We start from the raw sequence: 24,238 nt of genomic DNA on the forward strand, positions 1-24,238 counted from the left end.
ACTATTTTGAGTGACCGAGGGAAACCCGCAATCACTACCTGACTGAGAATACTTTGATCACAGATCTAGTCTCATCACATAACCATTGTCAATGCAAGCACAGATCATATATATACAGAGAGAGAGAGAGAGAAATACAAGCAATTCAGTGGAAAACACAAGAAAGGATCAAAGCCATGAATCATAGATTTAAAACCTCAGTTATGTACACTGTTTTCATGAAACTGCAGACTGGTCTAAGGTAGTAAAACAACAGAAGGCAGGCACTTACAGAACCAAAAAACACTAATCTTAGCTTTAATTTCTCTTCTGCTGAAGTGCCATTTACAGAAGCAAAACACAGATCAGAAGAAAACAAACACTACCTATATCAAAACCACTTGCTTCAATTCAATTCTCTCACAAAAATGATCATTCAATTCTAATCAAATCTCTCCCTCAGCATCTGCAGACCAATGTACCTGCAAACAAGAACCCCAGAGTTTATCAATTCAATCAAGAAATCATATCATCATCCACAATACAATAGAACTGAAAGAACAGAAGCATTATTCATATGATCAGAGTTGAATTTGAAGCTTAATTACCTCCCCATCATAAGAAGAGTGGCTTGGGGATTAGTCCCTGGAGAGACAGTGAAAATGGAGCCATCCACAACTCTGAGGGCTTTGACTCCCATAACTCTCAACTTTGTATCAACCACCTTCCCCACAACACACCCACCATGGTAATGCCAAATGGTGGTCACGGTTTGGCGGCAGAACTCCTCCATAAGCACGTCGTTTGAAAGATCAGCAGGCAAAGCAGAGCCCACATAGATGAAATCCCTGCCACCAAACCACTGAGAGAATTTGAACCCTTCCATGGAACTAGTTCTGAGAACATCCCCAATCTTCCTGGTGCCATTCACACACCTCTGGAGATCCCCAATGTCACTGAAGTAATTGAACCTGACCACAGGGTTAACCCTAACATCAGTTGATGCCAGCCTGAGTGAGCCTGCAGAAGAGGGCCCCACAACTTTCTCCAAGATTGTGGCCACTGTGTGGAACACTGGGGGGGATGGGGTTCTGACAAAGAATGGAAGGGCTGGGTTAGCAGCAGCAAGAGGGATCACATTTGAGACTGCTTCTAGGTATGCCCCAGAGCTTGTAATCCCCACAACTTGAACCAGAGAATGCTCCAGTGGCAATGGAGGGACAATGGAGATCCCATTTCTTGGATTATCAAACAAGAACTCCCCTACATAAGGTGAGTGAAGGGATACAGGAATACCCAGAGAAGAAAGATAGTGTCTTGGCCCAATCCCACTCAGAAGAAGCAGCTGAGGGCTACCCAGAGCTCCAGCAGATAGCAAGACTTCACCTTTCCCCCTCACCATAGCATGGTGAAACCCGCCGGTCTGGTCCCGGAAAACCACCCCAGTAGCCGAATGTTTCGCCGGAAAACCCGACCCGGACCCGGAATTCAACAGAATCCTCTCCACACTAGCATGCACCGCCACACGGATGTTTGAAGGGTTTGCATAGATAAGAAGATCCGCTGAAATATGGCGGCGGCCGGAGCTATCAAAGGTGGATCCTCCGATCTTGGTACCAAGAACATGATCTAAGCTGAACCCATTATAGGGATCAATCCCAGCTTCTAACAACCCATCCCTAACCGCCACCTGCCAGTTCTTGAGCTCCGGCCGGAACACAATAAGCCTCTCTACCCACTCATACGACTGGTTCACCATCCTCAAATCCCACCCAATCCCAGACCGCCGGTAAAACTCCCTATCCGCCCGGCTATAGAAACCGGCGTTTATGGTGCTACTGCCGCCAAGAACGCGGCCGCGGGCGTTCGGAACCCCTTCTTGCGACGTGAAAGCTTGGACAGGGGAATCATAGGCGTCGATGTTCGTTAGCGCCGTGAGATACCCTTCTTGGGTCATCAAATTGGGATTCCCATACGGAACACCCCCTCTCTCAAGAACCAGAACCTTAAACCTCTCCGACAATGTCGCCGCCAATGGACACCCCGCCGTGCCGCCTCCGACGACGATGTAATCATAGAACTCCTCCGGCGGCAACTGCGTCGCATTCACCACAAAACCCAGATAGCTAGGACCTGTAAAAACATCAAGAAATAAAAAACAAACCCCAAAACACTCACTCCAATTCAAAACCCAAGAACCCATCAAGAGAATTAGAACAGGGATTCGTCGAATTACTCTGTTGAGAGAAACATTTGGGAACGGAAATGAGGACGGCGACGATCAAGAAAAGAAGGAGTTGGAGTAAGGGAAGAGTGATCAATTTCGCCATTGCGGCAGGGGTTGGAGTAAGGCTACCCAGACCCCAGAGAATAATAAAAAAGAAAATCAATCCGCCTTTTTCAACTCTTCTGGATTCTCTAGAGAAAAAAAGATGAAGGGGAATGTTCTTGGCTATCCAGAAGGGTGAAAGAGAGAGAGAGAGGGAGAGGGGGAGAGAGAGTCGCAAGGGTAAGCAGAAGTAGGGGAGGGAGCGGTATCTTTTTGGTGGGAAATTCAGTTATCTATCCAAAATGGAGACCTTGAGTCTTGAAACATATTGTATCTTGCATGGTTCATAAAGGAAAGTTATAAATTTAGGACCACTTCAGTTACACATTGTTTTCCATTCTACCTCTTCATTTAAAAAAACAAAAAAAATCATCAAAATGTTTAAATTTAATTATTTTCTTTTAATTGACGTAATAAATACAATCATTTCACAATTATGTTATGAATGGGTCAGATCATATCTGGATCATTTTGATTTAAATCTTGAGTTCGGGAGAACGTGACAGTTGGTCAGTAGAGTTTCAACCTTGATATAGATGTGTTAGAAATGCCAAAAGTCCATCCCTAAGCATTACACATTGTATTATAGGAAGCTACAGGAGACACATGCGGCAAGTTTCTCCACTCGAGGTGTGTGACATGTGGAACTCATGCACAAGGGAAGGTTGGTGGCTTCGTCGATTAGTCCACGTGTACCGTGATTTCTGACGCCTTCATTCCTACTGCAACTGGATTTGACTGAAAGAACAAGGCTCAAGGCTATAAGTAGAGAAGGTCAGGTGGTTCGTCCCGACCTAATATGGTCGGGGCGAACCAATAAATGATCACTTGTCGTTCCTGATTAAGCCCCTACTCAGTCTAACATACCAATGTCGGGTCGATGGGGAGCGAGGTCGGTAAATGGTCGTGAATCTCCCCTCTTGACAATCCACCCGGATACCGAGCAAGTGCACAATACATGCATACAGAGAGATCAGAGAATATTTTCTATCACAGTATTTGACATGTTCATAGAGAAATTAATTGCTCTCATTTGGACAGCTCCCTTCTCTATACACAATTTGGAGGGTGTAAAATTGGTATTAGTAGCAGATTGTGTAGGTGTTTGTGCTTCTTGAACCATTTTGTGTGTCACCGGTGTACTTAGCCTTGTGTTTTGTTTTGTTTTGATGGGGTACATCCCGTGTTACTCCCAAAAGAAAGAAAAGAATGTATATGATAGTGATCATTAAATTATACGGAGTAATAAAATAAATAGTGTTACCTCGAATTAAATCTCTCAAATTACAAAATTATTCCATCATTTTTATAAGTTTTAGTATATGATAATTTATCAACAAAAAATCTCATAAAAGTAGTTGAATTTGACTGGGATGTGAACTATTGAATAGACTTGATACGTAGCAGCAGTGAATGCTTCTTCTCTCTTTCTATGGCAGTGACCTTTCTAAAGTCAAAGGCTCTTCAATGGCCAAAAATGGCACAGCCTTCTAAGGTAACATTAAATGAATAAAATTACATATAGTCACTTTTTTCTTACCATTTGCTCACTTCATCCGCTGTCTCTTGATTCTCTCTCTCTCTCTAATTATTTGTTTATTTATTTTGACTTATGAGAGTTAGACGGTAAAATATCACAATGGGATAAATCACTCTAATTTTTATGACTATAGAAACAGGTGCTGCATTTTTTTTTTTTAATGTGTGACCTAGTCAGTAAAATTAATCTAAATTGTCCATAGCTGACTGACCCTAGATCGTTCACCTCATTAAAAGTCAAACTTGGACCCTGGTGACAAATGTTCTTCTAAATTATCCCTTTGTCATGATAGGACCTCAACAAGAATAAGGTGATCGGTCGAATCAACTGATTAACTTTAATAATTTAAAGGAAACTGGGTCTAAGGGAATCCAATAGGCAATAGGGAAATGTAAAGCCCAAGACTGAAAACTGATTATTGGTTTTTGGTGTGGGCTGTAACCATTAGAGAAAGGCTATCTATTATCCACTTGAACCCAAAAGCCCAAAATGCAGAAGAAGACAATCGGCTGAATGCCTTGGCTCCTAAGAAAATCAATCTGGAGTCAAAACAAAATGGACAAATATCCAGAGCTCCCATCCCCAATTTCTCTACTCTGTGTTTTTGTTATTCCTGTATCGGATAGAAACGAAACCTGATTGTTGTTAAAAGAATTGGCGATCGAGGAAAAGCCTCGTGTTCCCAGGTATTTCCCACTCTCTGTTGCTGCACATACCTGCATTTATCTTTGGGTTGCATATGCATTTTCTGGGGGAGCATATTGTTTCAAGAATTTCTGAATTGGTGCTGATTCTTGTATGAAAGTTAAGAAAGAAGAGAGCTTTAGAGGTTAAGGTTTTAAATTGGATAAAACCCAGCGAGGAAATCGACAAAATTTGAGGTTTAGAAGTAGTGGGTAACAGAGGCATTAGCTCAAAGTTTTTAACTTTATTGATATTTTGAAGAAGAAGATTCTGGGATAGTGTTTTTTTTTTTTTTTTTTTTTAATTACCTTATAAAAGGAGAACTTTGAGCCAATTAAAGAGGTGATTTTGTGGCATAAAGTTTATATACTATCCTCCAATATCAATGATCCTTTTTCAAGAGTGACTGGAAACTTTGGTGTATATGGAAAATGGCAATCTTCATCAAGCACAAGGAAAATTAATTTGTTTTCTGGCACTTTTGCCCATAATGACAGTCACAATTGTTACCAAAGCTTGCAAATTGCAGTGCCAAGTATATTTCACATGTTAATATGAGCCTTTAATCACAATGATCAAAGGTCACTAAAAAGGCTGGCTAAACATAGGTTTTGCAGCTGTTATATTGTAATAATGCAGCTTGAACATTCAAGATAACCTTGGTTTAAGTGCACCTTCACCAGTTTTGATGACAAGGAGTTGCTCGTATTGGTTACTTGAAATCGTAATGCATTCTTCTTTCTTATTGGGAAGTTTTTCTATTACGTCTATGCTATGCTTTTCTGCTGCTGCTTGATATCAACCTGCAGCAATGGGAACAGGCTTGGAGTGTATTGAGCTTTTGTTGCAAATTCATTCAAATAGGGGTGTTAAATTGACTACTTGTTAGTGAAATGGATAATAAATAATATTTTCACAAAATATTTCAATGTATGATGTCATGCAGATTGATAAGCGCTGTTTTGAATCATTCTTGGTGAAAAGTGCAATTGATGTTAGTTTTTGTTTGGCACAGATTTTGTCAATTCTTCATGGATCTAAATGATCTTAACAAGGTATGGGAAGTCAAACCTCTCAAGAAGATTCGAGAAGACGAGGCAAGGGAAATCCTTGAAAAAGTCGCAAAGCAAGTCCAGCCAATCATGCGCAAACGGAAGTGGAAAGTGAAGGTCCTTTCTGAATTTTGGTATTGATCGTACTTCCTTTGTTGTAAATAACATTTACTTTATTTTATTCTCTTCCAGTGTTCATAGGCTAATGTGAAAGTTTCAATTCGCAGCCCTCCAAACCCATCCCTTTTAGGGCTCAACATAGGAGGAGGGGCAGAGGTTAAGCTTAGACTGCGCAGACCTAATAATGAGTTGGATTTCTTCCCTTTTAATCAAATTCTTCATACAATGCTTCACGAGCTCTGTCACAACGAATATGGCCCTCATAATACTGATTTCTACAACCTTTTGGATCAAATAAGAAAGGTTATTAGTAGTTTCTTTGATCTTCAAACTTCAGAAAGCTGCTTGAAGTCTTGATGATATTCTTGTTTTCTATTCTTCTTTTCCCTTTGTCTTTCTGATATTCTTACTGTGCCATAATTGGTTTAGCTAAAATGTCACGCAAATTGCATTATATTCATCTTTCATAATACAGTAGATTTGGTTTTTAGAGACTTTTAATATTCTTTTTGCGTTGCAGGAGTGCGAAGAACTTATGGCTAAAGGAATTACAGGCACAGGGCAAGGGTTTGATCTCCCTGGAAGGCGATTGGGAGGATTTTCTCGTCAACCTCCATTGCCATTACTGAGGCAGAAGGCACTGGCAGCTGCAGAAAACAGATCGCGACTTGGAGAAATGTTGCCATCTGGACCAAAACGTCTTGGGGGTGATAATAGCATCAAGGCTGCTCTGAGCCCTATTCAGGCTGCTGCAATGGCTGCCGAAAGGAGGCTACTTGATGATGTGTGGTGTGGTTCCGAATCTCCGGAGGGTAAACTATCCTCCTATTCTGAAACTCCTTCGGGTTCTGGAATACAGAAAGACGGCCCCCAAACTTCAGTTCTTAGACCCTTAGCCAACCAAGAGACAACAGATGCCAAACCAACATGGCAATGTAGCGCCTGTACTTTATTAAATCCCGTAAGTCGTGTTGGAAGCATACGCACATTTAGCTACATCCCCTAACATTTTTTTTTTGAGTACTACTGACTCGGTTACAATGTAGTATCTGTTCATAGCTACTTTCTCAACCTACTGAAGCACAAAGAGTCAACGGTCATCTCCACTGAGGCTCGAACTCACTCCCTTCCATGTGGGACTGTGGGAGTGTAAACCGGGTGCCACTAGACCACAAGGTCTTTGGCACTACATCCCCTAACATAACCACACTTCAATCATGTTGATGTGAACCCGGTGCTGGGTCCTTGGTAACCATCCCGGGGTTTGCATCACATGTTCTTTATACTCTAAGTACTATAACCCATCCCTGCCTCACCATGGACCGGGCCTAATATGTTCATCTTGTCATTTCAGGCTTTAGCGGTTACATGTGAAGCTTGTGGAAAGCGAGAAGGAGCAGAGAAATCAACAAAGGTCTGGTCTTGCAAGTTTTGTACTTTGGACAACAGTGTCAAGTCTGAAAGATGCTTGGCCTGTGGGGAATGGAGATACTCTTATGGTTCCCCTGTCTCATCCCATGGATCTTATCTTGGAACCTGAAAAATGGAGATCAAACAACTGCATGTAATGTCCATGTCCAGGTTTAACATATTTCCTTCCCCGTCGTAAATTTCACGTATATATATTTGCTCGAAACGCGGTCCAAGATTTGTTGATGAGGCTGTCATGGTCTTCATAGATCATGCTAAGTTCATGCCACAGTATTGTGAGTTTTCAAGTACTGTAAATCACCCCCCATCCCCACCCCCCAAACACATTTCTTGTGCTGTAACATTTACATACACACGTGAAAATGTGTTTTGTCCTTATGAATCTTGAATCTTTTTGGTGCTAGTGAATGCCATGTGAACCCAAGTTATGATCTTTTGTCATTGCTAGTCCAACCTTGTGTGTGGAAACAAGGACAAAAATGGCTGCACATCCTAGGCCATATAGCAACCCTAACCCTTTATCGGGTATTCGGGCGGGTCAAATAGACATATACACTCCCCAAACCGAATTACAAAACCCGGTAATTTGTATCAATTCTGGTTGGGTAGAGATATTGGATCCGGATACCCACCTGATCTCTTTGTCGTGCCTTAGGTCGATCGGATATCTAACCTTATTTCGGATTGTGCTCAGCCCTATTCTAGGGGAAGCCATAGAAGAGCGAGTAGCTTCCTCAACCCCGAGGATTCATGCCAACAATTCTATACATGTCCTTAGTCAAAAACTAAGAATTCAATTATGTACTTTGTGGCTACCAGCAAAGTGGAGCTCTTAGCTCTTTGGGAATGGTCAAACAATTGAGTTATGTCTGAAAACGATTCAAGTATATGCTTCCATTTTTAGTATTTGTAAGAGTTTTTTCAATAATTTAACAATTCAATGGTAACTTTAGTCAAGTTGGTCATGTAGTAGGGCTTATTAGGCTTATTGGTTTTAGCCAGTCAATTATGAGCTAGACAATTCAGGGGCAATCTCAGTCGAATTGCTCGAACAATTGAGTCCATTAGACTTCTCGATTTAATTCAGTCAATTATAGACAATCTAGACTTGTTTAACTCTTTGTGGTCCATTGTTAACTATCTCACAAAAGCAAACTTTACTCAAGACGTATCTTTGAGTAGTCATTGTGCGTTTTCTAGAAAATCAAAATGTTTAAGAATCCATGGTACATTATGTTGATTTCGTCTTGGTAAGAATATAGCATATGAAACAAAAATAATCGTCCTGGAAAAAGTACGTGTTGTATACTTAACAATATGATATATAGTACGTAATTAATTGGTGAAAAGTAAATGCGAGGAGTCAAAAAAGTCAATGGAGAGAAGTAGAGGATGAAATGGTCAACAATGGTGTGGCTGCTCTTCTTAATTTTGGTTTGAGAGAGGAAGATGGAAAGATGCTTCCCACACGTACAAAGTCAAATGCAAGACTTTATACATGAGAATTATACTCTTTAAAAAAAACAGTAAAAATAATTGATATTTTTTTATTTTTTAACTTCATAAATTGATAATCACACAATTCAACATTTAAATGCTTATTGAATTCTTTTTTTTTTTTTGAAACAAATGCTTATTGAATTCTTAATCATCAAAATAGTCCTAACTAATCAAAAAATTGAAATAAAAAAAAATTACAAAACAATAATTGGCTGAATTTATTTTTAAAAAATTGATATCGATTTTTCTCACTTTCATAGTATTGGTATTACTCTTGCATTGTATGCTATACATTTAAAATTTCAGCTAAAACTTTTTGAGTTACGTTTAATGCAGTGAGGTACCGTAGACTTTTTCAAATAATAATAATAATAATAATAATAATTTTTTGAAGAAATCCATGAAAAACATTTCAACCTCAACGAAGGAAATGAAAATTGAAAGTCCACTATTCTCCACCACGTGTCGTTTTCGCACCTCTTGACTATATATTTGTCTATCCATGGTTGACAGTTATAATATCCTTTTTCTTTTGGCAAAATAATTAATACGTAGTAATATTTTTGTTTACATTTTACAAAAAAATCTTAAATTTATTTAGATTTTAAATATTCATATAATAATAATAATAATAATAATAATAATAATAATAATAATAATAATAATATCGGAGTTTTATGTTAGTTATTTCATGATATTCATATATCTTCTTCTTCTTCTTCTTAAGTTATAATGGTATGAATATATTTGTCTAAAATATTGTATATATAGTACGACTCTTATAACATAATATATATAAAAAAAAAAGTAACGGAAAAATGAAAAAACGAACATAAATGAATGGTATACTTATTAGTTTTTAGATTAGACGATATATATGAGTGTAACATTAATTTACAAAAAAAAAAATAATAATAAATCTATAACAATAGTTTTCTCTTTCATTTTGCTATTCCCACTCCCATCTAATACCCATTTTCTCTCTCAATTCCTACATTTTTACCGTCTAATTTTATCTGCCCTTTCTCTTTATCATTTTGTGTTTGTTTGCTGCTCTCCCTTGTCTTCCCCTTGAATTTATCCTAATTGGTACCCTCATTTTTGTTATTTTATATTCCATCTTCATATTTTACCCGTCTTGTTTTGTATTTATTGGTCAAATTTACGCTATTTTCGTTGCTTATTGTCTTTAGTATTTTAAATTATTTTTAAAATTTAATTTAATTTTTGTGTGTTTAATAGTATTTTTAATGTAATTTATGAATTTATAAATTTTATATACTAAAATTAAACATAACATTATGAAAAATTAAATTAAAAATAATTTAAATCTCATTAACCAAACCATACAGATAAAATACAATTGAGTGAGTATATTTTTTAGATAAAATGATAAAATTTACCTATTATAATATTGTTAGGGTTATAAATAACTGAATGATTTACATAGTTCGGTAGATCAAATAATTGTTTTGACTAAATTGTTGCAATTCACATGCTCACAACTCTTAAGTCAGTAACAATCCGAGCCTAATATGAAAAGTCTAAATTTGTAGGGATTGAAATCTTTGCAACAAAATTGGACGAGATCCCTGAGAAATAGTCAAATGGATAAGGGTACATTATTAAACACCGACATCATGATTAGTGTTTCCATTATGCGTCTCACATAAGATATTGTTCTGACTCAGGGATGGCCAAGGCCTCAAGGGGCAGAGAATATGCTAGGGGCAAATTGCTTGCCCCCGATTATGATTCTCACTATGATCTCTCCCTTGTCTTCGTCCTTGCATTTGTGGAATATATTTTCCCCACATTACACTCACAGAGAATAATGTGGGGGCGAGGATCAATCCCCAGCAAAATTTCACTAGGGATAGGTATTTGGGGCATAGTCAGGTCAGTAGGGTGTTCATCTTCTCTATCTTTGAACTCAATGAAAATTACAAAATAATTCATGTTTTCCATCTCCATTCCCTCCCCCATTGAGGTAGGTAATTGAGTTATTCCTATCAACTCTGAGGCCATTGGCTATCTTTATCCTAAACGACTTGTATCTTATAAGTTACATTACATGCTCTATGTATATATAGATCGAATGAGAAAGAACTAATGTACTTCGCTTGAAAAAAAAAAAAAAAAACTCATTGTGTTGCATTGTGTTGCCTCATTTTATTGCTCTTTTTGATACATCAATAAAATCAAACGTTAAGAATACTTAGATATCACTTACTAAAGAACTAAAAACGTGTAAACGCATCTGTATAAAATCTACATACATCATCATCCAGCATGAAGAAGCATATGCACAAAGTCCACATGTATCGTCATCCACTCTCATTAAAGGGGATTGTAATGTTGTATGGAATTTTGTATTGAATTCCTATTTCCTTAATACTTGTATGAATCAACTCCGCCCAATAAACATACTATCTTATGTACATTGTTTTATGTATGGTCGTTTTCCCAAGAGGTAAGGATCATGAGGGGCGATTAGGTCATTTCAAACACATGGAAGAGGGGGGAGTGCCGATAGCAAAACCGTGCTTGTCAATAGCATTTACCCGCCCCGGTTCAGACAACCCGCCCGGACCCACAAAACGCACATATACACACACGATACATACATCTCTGCCTTTCTCTAATTCTCTCTCTCCTGCTTCTTCTACTTTCTCTCACTAAAATCTGGAAATCATCCACCTCTCATTTTCTCTCTCTCGTTCTTTCATTCTCATTCTCCTCTTCCAAGAACCTTCTCTTTCTCTCTCTCTGTGATGACTGATTTCTCTGCTATGGATTCTTTTTCCTCTCTATCATTTCTTGTGAATAGATAATCTTCAATTTCTTCTTCTTCTCCTCTTTGATTTTTGATAGGGGATTGAATTTTGAGTGATACCCAGAATTCATCGTGGGAAAGGGTATTGGAAAGGTGGAATCTTGAGAGAGAAAGTAGAAGAATCAATAATCATGAGGCCGGCTCAACCGCAAGCGCAGGCGGCGGAGCGCAGCCGTCAGCGGCGGAGACCCGACTTGACGCTGCCGCTCCCTCAGAGGGACCCGAAATTAGCCGTTCCGCTCCCGCTGCCGCCGAGCTCGGCGCCGTCGTCGACGTCGTCGGCGACGGCGGCGGCGGCGAGTTTCGCCTGTCCGCCGCCGCCGCTGAAGTTCTCGGAGCTGGAGCGCATCAACCGCATCGGGAGCGGGAGCGGCGGCACGGTGTACAAGGTGCTCCACCGCCCCAGCAGGCGGTTATACGCCCTGAAAGTGATCCACGGCCACCACGAGGACTCCGTGCGCCTCCAGATGTGCCGGGAGATCGAGATCCTCCGTGACGTCAGCAACCCGAACATCGTGAAATGCCACGACATGTCGGATCACAACGGCGAAATCCAGGTTCTGTTGGAGTTTATGGACAAGGGCTCTTTAGAAGGGACCCACATCGCCCACGAGCCTTCCTTGGCGGATCTCACGCGCCAGATTCTCGCCGGGCTTTATTATCTCCACCGCCGCAAGATTGTTCACCGGGACATCAAACCCTCGAATCTCCTAATCAATTCTCAGCGTATGGTGAAAATTGCTGATTTCGGAGTTTCTAGAATCCTCGCCGCCACTATGGATTGCAATTCCTCGGTGGGGACGATTGCCTATATGAGCCCCGAGAGGATCAACTCCGATCTGAATCACGGCCAGTACAATGGCTACGCCGGCGATATATGGAGCCTCGGGGTAAGCATCTTGGAATTTTACCTCGGGAGATTTCCGTTCAACGGCGGCCGGCAAGGCGATTGGGCTACCCTTATGTGCGCCATTTGTATGTCCGACCCGCCGGAGGCGCCGCCCACGGCGTCTAGGGATTTCAGGAACTTTATTGCCTGCTGTTTGCAGAGGGATCCGGCGCGGCGGTGGACGGCGGCGCAACTTCTCCGCCACCCTTTCATCCTGCAGCACAGCCCCGGCGCCGGCGGCAATAATCTGGCCATCCCAACACAGGTTCCTCAGCCATCATACCAATTGCTTCCTCCTCCACGCCCGCATTTTTCTTCTTGATCTTTCTAGGGTTTCGAAATTTTCCACTTTGTCTTTTTCAATATTTCTGGGTTTATTTCTGTACTATATAATTTTTATGGAATTGATTATTACGCCATGTGATGTGTTCTGCTCCTCATCCTTGCTTTTCCCATCAAGAAAAATGCAATCTTTGGGCCTTTGGGGGATTCACAGGTTCATGTTTAGACTCAAACCCTATCCCCCATTTTACATTGTCATCAAGAAAGAAGGAAAATGGAAAATCTTTTACCATTTGCTTAAATTTACTCTGAACCTTCTTTACTGCAACTTTTTGCCATAAAAATCCAGTCTTTATAATTTGCTGAACTCATCATCTATGCTTTAATTTGATAAGGTTGCATTCACTGTATCATATCTTAGCAAAAAGGAAAGTTTGCACATTTCCTTCTCTTTTCCTGAATACCCTCTTCTTGTGTGTGTTTGTTGGACTATCTGCTTATTTAGCATTGCTTTTGCTATATGTGGTATGCCCAACCAAGTGCGTGTGGGGCTAAAGCTTTCATAGCCTTGTGATTAGCTAGGGCAAAGTTCTGAGTGAGATAGATTTGGTTGAATTTTTCAGAAGATCTTGTATGCTAATATGGGGGAAGCTTTTACATCTCCCAAAGGAAAAGAATTGTGTGGTAATAGTAAGTAGAAAAAGGAGGGACATACCCAATACTGAAAAAGGTGAAACTATGAGTAAAACATGTGTGAATAGGGACTTGCATAGTGTTATGTGTTTTCAATTTTTTTTTTCTTTTTTTGTTGTTGATAAATTAGGTTTCCAACTTATGCCCCACAAATTCTAAGTCCTCAGAACCCCACCCCTACCCTGATGCTGGAGTGCTGATTTTAGTTCAGGTGGTCGACCACTTGAGCTAGCCCTGCGGGGCATGCTTTCATCTTTTTTTTCCTTTTCTATGCTGTCTTTACTCTTTAACCCCTCTGTTTTCCCAATGGCTCTTCCTACCTACTAGGATTCATAGGAGTTGGTATTTAGCGCATTACCATAGCCTAAGCTTAGGCGTCGAAGACGTGCTATTTAGGGTGGAGACTGGAGAATTTGCTGTGGTGTGGATGAATGAATGTATACCTGAGATTCTGTCATGGATGACAAGAATCTGTTTTCTTCATGGGGGGAAGAAGGGCAACCCATCATTGTGAATAGTCATGTGATTCTGCTGCATGCACACAATTGTTCATTTGATGTCAAAGGTTGCAGACATGGGATATATATATATGGTGGGTGATTCTTGAAATTTCTGAAGCTGTCTTGCCAGGTAAGTTAAACATGCCATGATTAAAGTGCTTGCACTTTTCCCTGTTCTTGGCTCAACTTAGTTCTGCATGGTTGAATAATCAAACACAAAGCCACCCTCCTCAATTTCTTACCTTCAAATCGAACCATGCGTTTCATCTCAACTATTAGTCAAAGAATAATACCCTACTCCCAGTTCACAACTCCTGTCAAGTTGGTCAGGTTGACTATGTAACCACAATGTTACAAGTTTGACTCCCAACGGGAGTGACTTAATGACTGGAAATCCTTTTGATTGCAGCTTTCTCCAGACCTCTGGGAAAAGCATGAAAAAAAGGGCTCAAATGGTACTTGGCCTGCGAAGATGCATGTGCTTCATTTTCTTTTCTAGTTGAGGCCGAACCTCAACCTGTGCTTACTAGCTATGAACAAACTAAGTTGGTTTTGGCTCATTCAAAGAAAAAAAAAAAAAGAAGAAAAAAGAATACCCTATTCAGGCTTCGCATGACTTTTAGTTGAAACAGAATATATCCGATTTCTCATTCTCTCTGGTTTTGGCTCGTTCAAAGCTGTGGCAGTGGCCATGGCCGAGTCAAAACCAAAACAAAGGGCAAACACAGTCTTCAGAGTTTTGACTGATTCCCAGAATTGAAGATAAACAAGTAGAGCAGTAACCGCGTAGTTTACAAGCTGATTAAACCTTAAAAAACACACAAAGAAAACAACATGGTACTACGAGTGGAGACTCAACAACTAAGAGACAACAGTTGTCAATTTCTTTCTTCTGTGATGATTGTTATCCTCTAACCCCTCTCTGCTTACCTGATAGCGAAACAAATACTATTTTTTCTCCACGGGGATCTTAAAAATGGCGGAATAAATAAAGCAGCAGAATATACTGATTCGCCAGAAGGAAAGAAAATTTTTTGGGCTACTTTTATTGGTCCAAAGAGACTATTATATGGGTGGAGTTGAATGCTAAGATTATGTTTTCTTGTTCAAATCTGATATGAGATGTATTTTATGTAAAGTAGATACTATACCCAGATCCTAGATATCATTCCCCACTCTTTTGAAGATGAGTTTTTGCTTGGCCATCGGTTTCACGGTTTCGTGTTTGATGATAAGTTATATTCTTTTTTCTGTGTTAATATATCTGAATCTAATTATTCTCATTCTCTATTCGATTTATAGAAAGTACAGAAACTTGTGATAGAAACGGTCTTATACAAGACTAACTGTACCAAACATCACCTAACAAAAGCATGTCAAATCGAACGATTTATAAATTGATCAGCAACTCTATTTTGCTCTGTATAAGCATGAATTACAAGTTTTATTAGGTTTGTTCAAATTAAAACACATTTGATGATGTCCTCTTTGACTACTAAAGACCAAGGGGAAACAAGTGAAAACACAAGGATAAGAGTTGAATTTCGAAGAATATTGGGTGAGGTGTGGAAGTTTAGTGTGGGTTCACATGCTGCTCCTTTGACAGGAGATGTGCCCTCTCTTATGGAGATCGGAGAATATCTTTAGCAAAGTGGAAATGGTTTCATATGATGGAGTAGACTAGTTGGTTGTCGTTTTTATCCCGAAAGAAATGGTTGAGTGGTAAAGTATGATTTTCCTATATGAAGGTTTAATATTTTATCAGTTAAGTTCATCACACAGGTCTTTCTAACACATTTATCTCATAGTTGCATATCTTCTTCGACACCTAAAAAAAAAGTGAAAATGGGATAAAGGAGGGCTATTTTGGCTTTATTTTAAGCCTAGTTAGGCAGCCAAAATTCTTCTTTTGCAAAGTTTGTAGACACACCATGCCCAATTCTATACATTTTCTTGCGCTAATAATCGCAATAGTCAAATTCAGTACAAGAATATCCCCCATCAGGCCATCACTAACATTGCACGTTAGCATGCAACCTTGGCCTTGTACCCCCCAAAAAAAAGCGCTTTGTAAATATCGTTTTAAGTGTTTATATAATTAACTTGTTGGGTTATAACTCAATCGATACATGAACGACCTTCATTTGCGAAGCAAAGAATGATGATCCAATTTGAAATCTAAAGTCAAAGGGTGACGGGTTACTACTTAACCAATGTATGATAGACTTTCGTGTTCGAAATCAAGAAAGAAGTTGATCCAAGTGTCATGCACCTGATAAGAATTTTGAGTGATCAAAACACAATATGGTTAAATTAACTAATTAGAGAAATTTCATATATTAGAGCTCGTCTAATCAGCATTTTGATTGCATGCATGCTAGAAAATGTACTAAATGGTTATCCACCAACTATAATGAACCTAAATAATTGAAAGTGGGTGCACTTTAAACGGCATAACACTTAATTCAAGCTCTATGCTTTGTCCATAGATGAAATGACTATTTAAGGGTGTTTTCAATTTTTAGCCATTTCTCAATGTTTTTTTGACACTTAATATAATTTCATCAAATATGAAATGTATAGCATTACACATATAGTAAAAGGGAAAAATCTCATTACAATCATATAAAAAAAGCAAAGTAAGAGAACAATTTGGCCATATACTTTTTTCTTGTAATAACTAACGTACATCGACTCTTTCTATTTATAGAAAGAGTAAAAGATATCGAAAAAATCATCATTTTTGGATCCAACCTATATTGTTTTATCTATTTATGAAAAGTCTCAACTAACTATTGTCTTTCTTTTTTCCTTTCCCATCAAATAATTGATTCTTCCATCTCTTATTTACCTCACCTCACAATACACATTTCGCCAGCCTACCATCACTCTTTGCATTTCATTGTGCTTCTTTGTGGCTAGCTGTTCAAACTACTTTCTTCTTTGATTTTTTTTTTCTTTCATAAATTTAAAAGTTGAAATTTTGAGCTTAATAACAATTTTAACATGTATATTTTGTTTGCTAATATAACTATTTTAATTAATTAATATATAGAAATTTAATTAATCAAATTGAGTAAATGAAAATGGGACAGGCGGACAGCCCAAGTACTATTTTTCACTTTGGGCTGTAGAGAGACAAAACATGTGAAATATCATGTTCAAGATTTTGACTTTTATGTACCTTTGTGTTTATCTTAGATTTCATTTCAAGCTTTAGTTCAAATATTTTGCTGCCATGATGCTTTACATGAAAATTCTATCTAACGTGGATAAATATGGTTGAATTTTTATTTTTTTGGGGATATATTTTTGCTTGGGCTTGTAGAGAGGTAGGAGGGATGTTAGAATTAGTTCTACTTGTATTCCAAAAGCTTAATAAAGTGGTTGATCATTTAGCTAAAGAAGTTAGACTTCATGATTGAGATTTAAAACATTTGGTGGCTGGCGCCTCCTCCAGCTTCGTTGGTCTCTACGATTTGAAGTGATAGTGTTGGTCAAGTTGACCAATGTGTGGTGCTCGACATTGAAAGTTGAATTCTCTTGGGTGACACCGTCTTTTTCAATCCAAAAGAAAAAATAAAACAATGAAGAAGTAACAAATTTTAAACAGTTATTTAATTTTAGAAAATGGTCAAATAAGCCTCTAAATTTTACTTGAAAAGTCAATTAGCCTCTTAAACTTTTTTAAAAAGTACAATTACACTCTTTAACATGTTATATTCAAGTAATGAAGTCTAAAAATCGGTAAATGACTTAATATTACAGGTCATTAGGATTGCGCATCAATTTTATTCATCTCCGATAATTCGGTAGCCGGTGAGATCGAACAGTCGTCGTCTACCAGAGAAGGCGACCAGTTGGTCTCCTTTCACCGGAGAATGCAACCAATTGGCCACCTTTCCCGACAGAGCTACCACTTGGTCGCCTTCCATGGAAAAGGCGAATAGTTCTTAGATGGCTTCCACTAGAGAAGGCGATCAACTGGGTCGTGTTCTCTAGTAGACGGCGACTGACAATAGTTTAATTTGAACATTTTCTCTTTAATTTTTCAATGATGGTTGTAGTATAAAACGAAGATGAAGTCCTCGTCCATGACTATGGAATTTGGACTTTGACGAGGATAGAAGATCCACGCCTATTGCCATGGAAGATGAAGACCTTCATCATAATTTCAAATCTAGATATTCATAACTATAGAGAATGATGATATTTGTCCTCGTTAAGATCCTCATCTTCGACCTCAACGTGAGAGTAATATGGTATTTGCAAATGCCAACCATTAAAAAAGAACCAATCAAAACAAAAACAACACTAAAAACACATCATCACATGACCTATTGTGACATACCACACAAGTATAAGTAACACATAAACTCCATGCTTTTATATTTGTTCATACAAATCATACAATGCTAGACTGGTAAGACTGCTCAGACTTAATTATCATACCATTAAAAAAAATTGAACTTTTAACGAAACATGTTTATGGACGTTACTTCAAATGGGAGCATGGATCCCCACCGTTCAAGAACTTAAAAATTAGGTAACTGTAATCAGTAATCGTGCAGTGGCGGTGATTTGTTTAGTATTGTCAGGCCATATCCCACCTGGCCACTTCCTCAACTTTTTTTCAATTCTTAATGCTCTGTTGAGATTGCAAAAATCAAAATCAAACATCTTGCGCTACTTCAAAGAAGCTTCCTTTGTCTTCCTTTCCGCCTCCACTCTCTGAATTTTCCATCTTTCTATACATACATACAGTGTATATGAACCAGAATGGTGTGGGCATGAAATTTTTGGTATTAATTTCGCTCGCATGCTGTTGCTTGAATAATCCAAACCAGTGGGTCAGTTGAGTATTCTCATTTGCCTGGTAAAAATTCAATCTTTTTTTTTTTTTTGGTTTGATATGATTTTATTGTGCTAATTCTGCTCAAATTGATCTTCCCTGACTAGTTTTGACTCGTAGTTGAATCGGTTGCAGTTCCCATTAACCATTTTTTGTTAGTTTCTTAAGTTTTCAAGGATGATATTGTTGTTTCAATGTGTAAATCTCCGTAAAATTTTGCTGATTTGGTGGAAGTTTCTGAGTCATTTGACGATGATAAGGTTGTCGGTTGACTGTTTTAGTAACTTCGATTCTTTGGGTTGGTTGCAGCGGTTCTGATATGCTTTATGTTTGGACATCGTGACTAGATTCAATAGATTGAAGTTAGCAGGTTTAACACTACAAAGGGGAGTGTTTTATCTCTATCTCTTAAAGGAGGGCTTATTGTGTAATGATATAGAAGTATAGAATCAAAGTTCTGTGTTTTCTGGACATTATATGCATTGTTGAGATGGGAAGTTTTAAGATGGGACGTACTGAGGAAAAGATTGATCTTGAATGTGATGAAGAGATCCCTTTTAGCTCGTCTCCGGCAAGGAGTAAGATGGAGACCTTGCATTATGAAACATCTCATAATCACGTTGGATCGCCTAGAAGTTCTTCGTCGTTGAGGTTCATAAAGAAGATGCATCGTATCAGCATTCTCAGGAGTATATACATTGTAATCATCAAAGCGAAGATCAATGTGTTGCTTCCTTTTGGACCCCTGGCAATTTTGCTGCACTATGTCACAGGGAAACATGTAAGGATTTTTACTTACTTGTTTCATCGAGATATTGCGATTAGCTTTAGGATGGGAAATGACATGCCAAAATGTGATCGTGTGGTTGATGTTATACTGTTTGTGGTATTCTTTTATGTTGCAGGCTTGGGTCTTTTTCTTTAGTTTACTGGGCATTACACCTTTGGCTGAGCGTTTGGGTTATGCTACCGAGTAAGTTACTAATACCTTATACGGAGTATTTTTTTATAAGATTTCGTTTTTCGTTTTTCTATGTTGTTGATTGCTTTGACTCAAATGCTGCAGGCAACTCGCATTATATACAGGACCAACAGGTATTGTTTCTGGCACATTTTCAGATTATTTAGGTAGACGTGATGCAAATATATGATTCTTTTGGCCTGGGTAGGCCTGTGAAGAGTCGGTAGGATAAACCCTGAGCTCCTTTCGTGGAGTTGTTTCTGTGTATTATACTTAGATATTCAATTTTTTGGTGTACAGTTGGGGGCCTTCTAAATGCTACTTTTGGAAATGCAACTGAATTGATAATTTCATTGTTTGCGTTGAAGAATGGAATGATGAGGGTTGTTAAACAATCGTTGCTGGGTTCCATTCTGTCGAATATGCTACTAGTGCTTGGATGTGCCTTCTTCTGTGGTGGGATTGTTCATTACCACAAAGTCCAGGTTTTCAACAAGGTCGATGATCTAACTGTGCCTTTGTGAATTGATGCAATGGACTCAATTCTTTCCCATTTTACCATATTTCTGTTTCTGTGTCAAGTTTGTCGGGCAATTTTGCCAATTTCCCTTTGCGACCTTACATAGAAGGCATACTATACATTGCAGTCTACTGCTCTTGTGAGCTCGGGATTACTATTGATGGCAGTCATGGGCTTAGTCTTCCCCACAGTGCTTCACTTCACCCACACAGAGGTGCACTTTGGGAAGTCTGAGTTAGCTCTCTCGAGATTTAGCAGTTGCGTAATGCTAGTGGCATATGCCAGCTATCTGTTCTTTCAGCTCAGGAGTGAAAGCAATCTGTCCGGTCCAACTGACGAGGTGAACACTTGTACTTAACCTTTTTTGTGTTTCGCCTTTTCGTTCTTGTGTGGCTAAACAGCTCTTCAGGGTATTTGCCGATCATTTTTGTGATGCATATGCTTTGATCTTATGATCATTGTGCTTTTCTAATTTTTATTTTTTAATGTTTTTGTGGATAAATATATGTACTTTTCTAGTTGAGTGTTATACCATATTGCCACGCACATTGTAAACAGTAGATTTACATTATATTTAATCTCAAGGCATTGTTATCTTAATTATGTATATTACTAAGACAATATGTACAGGTGGGAGAAAATAATGCCGAAGATTCTGATGAAGAAGAGATCCCTGAGATACAGCAATGGGAAGCTATTGGTTGGCTTGCGATTTTGACGCTATGGATTTCTGTTTTATCCGGGTATCTTGTTGATGCCATAGAGGTAAAACGCGTTCTTCTGCAGTTTGTTCTTTACTTCTAGGAGTGGCTATAATTTTAGCCAGGGAAGATGAATCCTTCTGTTTCCATTCAGAGAAATTACCAAGTTCTTAAAGCTTCTTGGTTTTACATTATGCTTATACACGCATTTCACTTCGGTTGCCTATTTTTAATGCCAAAATTTCTTCCCCAGACGTTATGTAACAACCCTTAGATTTCTTAGTTGATGCGTCCATCTCGAGAAGGATAAGCTTTGTATGTAGAAGGAAATTCTAGCTTAATCTTTCATTGAGATCGATTCAAATATTTTCTTTTAGCGACGGTGCTTCTGGTAATTGTTTGCTCAGTTCACTTTATCACGTTGCTCGTACTTTTTCAGGGAGCATCTGAGTCAATGAACATGCCTGTTTCTTTTATAAGTGTCATCTTGCTTCCGATAGTCGGGAATGCTGCAGAACATGCAAGTGCGATCATGTTTGCGATGAAAGACAAGCTTGTGAGTTCTTTAAAAAAGTGGATCAGAATGCCTTTTTGTTTTTGTTTAGATCAATAATAATAAACATATCTGTGCAGGACATCTCGCTTGGAGTTGCAATTGGTTCGTCTACTCAGATATCGATGTTTCTGGTAAGACCTTAAAATCCATTTTAGTAGACGGTGGTCTAGTTCTGGATTGCCATTAGTAGATATATATAGTACAATCACGTGAGCATTCTATTATACTTTAACGCCATAAACAAAAAATCGTTTCGGGTGGTTTAACGGGAAATTAATAGAAGATTGCCAAGGTTTCCGTGTGTTTTTTGAGCACACCGTTATATAAATGAACTAATGAAGCATACATATCCCGGTGAAAATGCAGGTTCCGTTTTGCGTAGTTGTTGGATGGTTCATGGGAAAGGATATGGACTTGAATTTCCAACTATTCGAGACTGCTACACTTTTTATTGCGGTTCTAGTGGTGGCGTTTATGCTGCAGGTTTGGTTTCTTTCTCCCTCCTACCAAACTAAGACTTCCCGTTTCCTATCTTTTCCTTGTATGCATTTTGCACGTCTTATCTTTTTATTAGAACTAGAGCGGGTATGTTACTGGTGGCGTTTTCTTTATTTGATGCAGGAAGGGACGTCAAACTACTTTAAAGGTTTGATGCTTATCCTGTGCTATCTCATCGTTGCTGCAAGTTTCTTTGTACACAATGATCAATCAAGCGGTGAGTCCTATTATTTTTTCGTGTATTTTCATCCTTCAGAACGGTTTTACGTTTCGAGTTAGCAGGCTATATATATATATATATATACTCGTGGGAACATCTGTGTACTATGACTATTAGCCTTTTTACTTAGGTTCCCGACATCAAACTTTTAGCCTATTTTAGTCCCGAGAAATGAATTTTCAGTGTGTTAATAAAATGGAATCTGGAGGGCCAAAGTGGGAACTACGAGAATGTGCCTTATATCTGGATGGCCATTCACCACTGGTCCACCACCCACCTTTGTAGCTCAATTGAGCAATGCTACTGCTAACAATCTCGTCGTTTCTGTTTCTTTTTCATTGTTACTATTTTCTTCTCTTTTTTGTTGTCATTTCTTTCGTCTGTTCCTATTCTCCCCGCTTTTTTTCTCCACTTCTTTCTGTTTCCTAGCATTTAGACTATTACTGCTATGTTTATCTCGTTTCTCCGCTCCTGTTGATGGTATCTGGTCTGAGTAAGTGTTGCAACTAACCGTTCTTGGTTGTTGCAGATCAAGTGTAGCAGCATCTCCACGACGCCCCAATCAAACGAAGTGCTTGTTTCCTGCGTAGGAATATGTTGTAACTGCTGATTCTGAAGCGGCGTTGAGTTTGGAATTCGGCCCACCATAATGATGAGCCCGAACGTGGAGTGGGATGGAGAAGCGCACTTTCGTCCATCTCAAATGCTTCGGGGGGCCATTGTGCTGTTGACTCCAAAACATTTTTTCCATGTTGTATCCCTGTTTACCAGAAAAAAAAAATGGCAATTCCTGTTTCTTCCCAACAATGAAAAACAGAAAGGGGTGAAGAGGCAGGATTTGCCACAGTTCTTTTTGTATCCCCACAAAAAAAAAAAAAAGTGGAAAAACCAGACCTTAATGTTATATTCTATTCCATATTGATTCTGGGTTTACAGGGCTATTGCAGTGTTTGGTAGCTTCTTGTTGGTATACTGCTATTCTGGGTTGGTTTTATCCCATGTTTGGTTTGAACAGAAATGGCATTGGGTTGGTATAGTTAATCCTAATCCGGCTGTTCCCCCACTCAGGAGCCATTTGGTTGGAATAATCTATGCAGGGATGAGATTTTTTCTATGGTTTTAACTCATATGATGAAGGGATTGAACAATTCTAGGATTAATGTCTGCATTGTTGGTGTCATATCCCATGTTTGATAGGGGAGATTCTAATATAACAATTTCATCCACTTTCAACTAGTAAGAATTTTTTGGATCCCCAAAATATTTTAAAAGGTTATTTCCAACAAAAAATAAAAATAAAAATTACAGTGTTTGATGATGAGGAATATTTGACAATTATTTTTAATAATATATTCAAAAAACAAATCAATAATTGAGACATGAGGAATTCGAGGAACTACAGAGACTAGAACCCATTCTTAATCAAAGATCGGATTCGATCTTTGACTTTAGGTATGAAACAATTTTAAATTTTCAGACCAGCTATTTTATTTAATATAAATGTCTACAATTCAACAAAAGAATTAGTCGCGATATAAATTCTGTACTAAACAAAAAAAAAATAAAAAATTGCGATTTGATGTGGGAATCGCATTCATAGATCGGATTGCCTCGGTTAATGGCATTATCTGTACTTGCATACATACATGTCCAAAGAGTGTTGATAACCTTTGAGACTAGGATTGTGTTTGTGTCTTTTTTTTTTTTAATTGATTTTTTTTAATTGTTAAAAAAATGGAAAGTTATAAGTAGTGGACATAATAGATTAGAAGGTCACATGTTTGATTCTTGTCAACACTCTTTCGATAGAGTCCACCATAGAGATTATAGGATTTTCCTAGTGCAGTTTATATCTCTTGTGCAGTTTGCGAATTATTACACAAAAATGAGGTTTACTCGACGTGTACCTCAAATAATAGTTGTGAGTTTTTTTCGCCAAAAAAAAAAAAAAAGAAAATTATAAGTAGTGGACATACTTTGCGATACTGATGAAGAATTGGTGGAGGTGAGTGGATTTTATTTTAATGGAGGATTGAGATTTGGTGATCAATTAGAGGGTTCTGATTATGTAAGAATCCATTTTTGTATTCCCCAA

General features: G+C 38.4%; 4 protein-coding genes across 5 annotated transcripts; 3 read left to right on the forward strand and 1 right to left on the reverse strand.

Moving 5' to 3' along the window:
* Positions 1-165: 165 nt before the first annotated feature.
* On the reverse strand, positions 166-2,482 carry LOC116011297 ((R)-mandelonitrile lyase-like). Its single transcript, XM_031250850.1, has 3 exons — positions 2,216-2,482; positions 588-2,112; positions 166-461 (listed from the first exon to the last, which is right to left on the reverse strand). Exons 1-3 carry the CDS (start codon positions 2,307-2,309, stop codon positions 422-424), a joined length of 1,659 nt encoding a protein of 552 aa, XP_031106710.1. The 5' UTR covers positions 2,310-2,482; the 3' UTR covers positions 166-421.
* A 1,916-nt stretch (positions 2,483-4,398) lies between these two features.
* LOC116007540 (DNA-dependent metalloprotease WSS1-like) lies at positions 4,399-7,573 on the forward strand. The gene is made up of 5 exons (XM_031248253.1): positions 4,399-4,534; positions 5,548-5,718; positions 5,812-6,007; positions 6,225-6,665; positions 7,059-7,573. The coding sequence occupies exons 2-5, from the start codon at positions 5,564-5,566 to the stop codon at positions 7,242-7,244; spliced, it is 978 nt and encodes a 325-aa protein (XP_031104113.1). The 5' UTR covers positions 4,399-4,534; positions 5,548-5,563; the 3' UTR covers positions 7,245-7,573.
* A 3,706-nt stretch (positions 7,574-11,279) lies between these two features.
* LOC116009812 (mitogen-activated protein kinase kinase 5-like) lies at positions 11,280-12,944 on the forward strand. Its single transcript, XM_031248949.1, has one exon. The coding sequence runs from the start codon at positions 11,603-11,605 to the stop codon at positions 12,680-12,682; it is 1,080 nt and encodes a 359-aa protein (XP_031104809.1). The 5' UTR covers positions 11,280-11,602; the 3' UTR covers positions 12,683-12,944.
* A 5,481-nt stretch (positions 12,945-18,425) lies between these two features.
* LOC116009811 (vacuolar cation/proton exchanger 2-like) lies at positions 18,426-23,102 on the forward strand. 2 transcript variants are annotated; one of them, XM_031248947.1, is made up of 12 exons: positions 18,426-18,711; positions 18,997-19,468; positions 19,593-19,660; positions 19,754-19,782; positions 19,949-20,145; positions 20,296-20,508; positions 20,799-20,933; positions 21,309-21,425; positions 21,503-21,556; positions 21,792-21,908; positions 22,047-22,140; positions 22,673-23,102. In XM_031248947.1, the coding sequence occupies exons 2-12, from the start codon at positions 19,178-19,180 to the stop codon at positions 22,681-22,683; spliced, it is 1,326 nt and encodes a 441-aa protein (XP_031104807.1). In that variant the 5' UTR covers positions 18,426-18,711; positions 18,997-19,177; the 3' UTR covers positions 22,684-23,102. The 2 variants fall into 2 exon arrangements, with proteins under 2 accessions (XP_031104807.1, XP_031104808.1); XM_031248948.1 differs by having other exon boundaries at positions 19,035-19,468.
* The last annotated feature ends 1,136 nt before the right edge of the window (positions 23,103-24,238 follow it).

This window comes from Ipomoea triloba, chromosome 2 (genome assembly GCF_003576645.1).
Source record: "Ipomoea triloba cultivar NCNSP0323 chromosome 2, ASM357664v1".
NCBI classification, from domain to species: domain Eukaryota; kingdom Viridiplantae; phylum Streptophyta; class Magnoliopsida; order Solanales; family Convolvulaceae; genus Ipomoea; species Ipomoea triloba.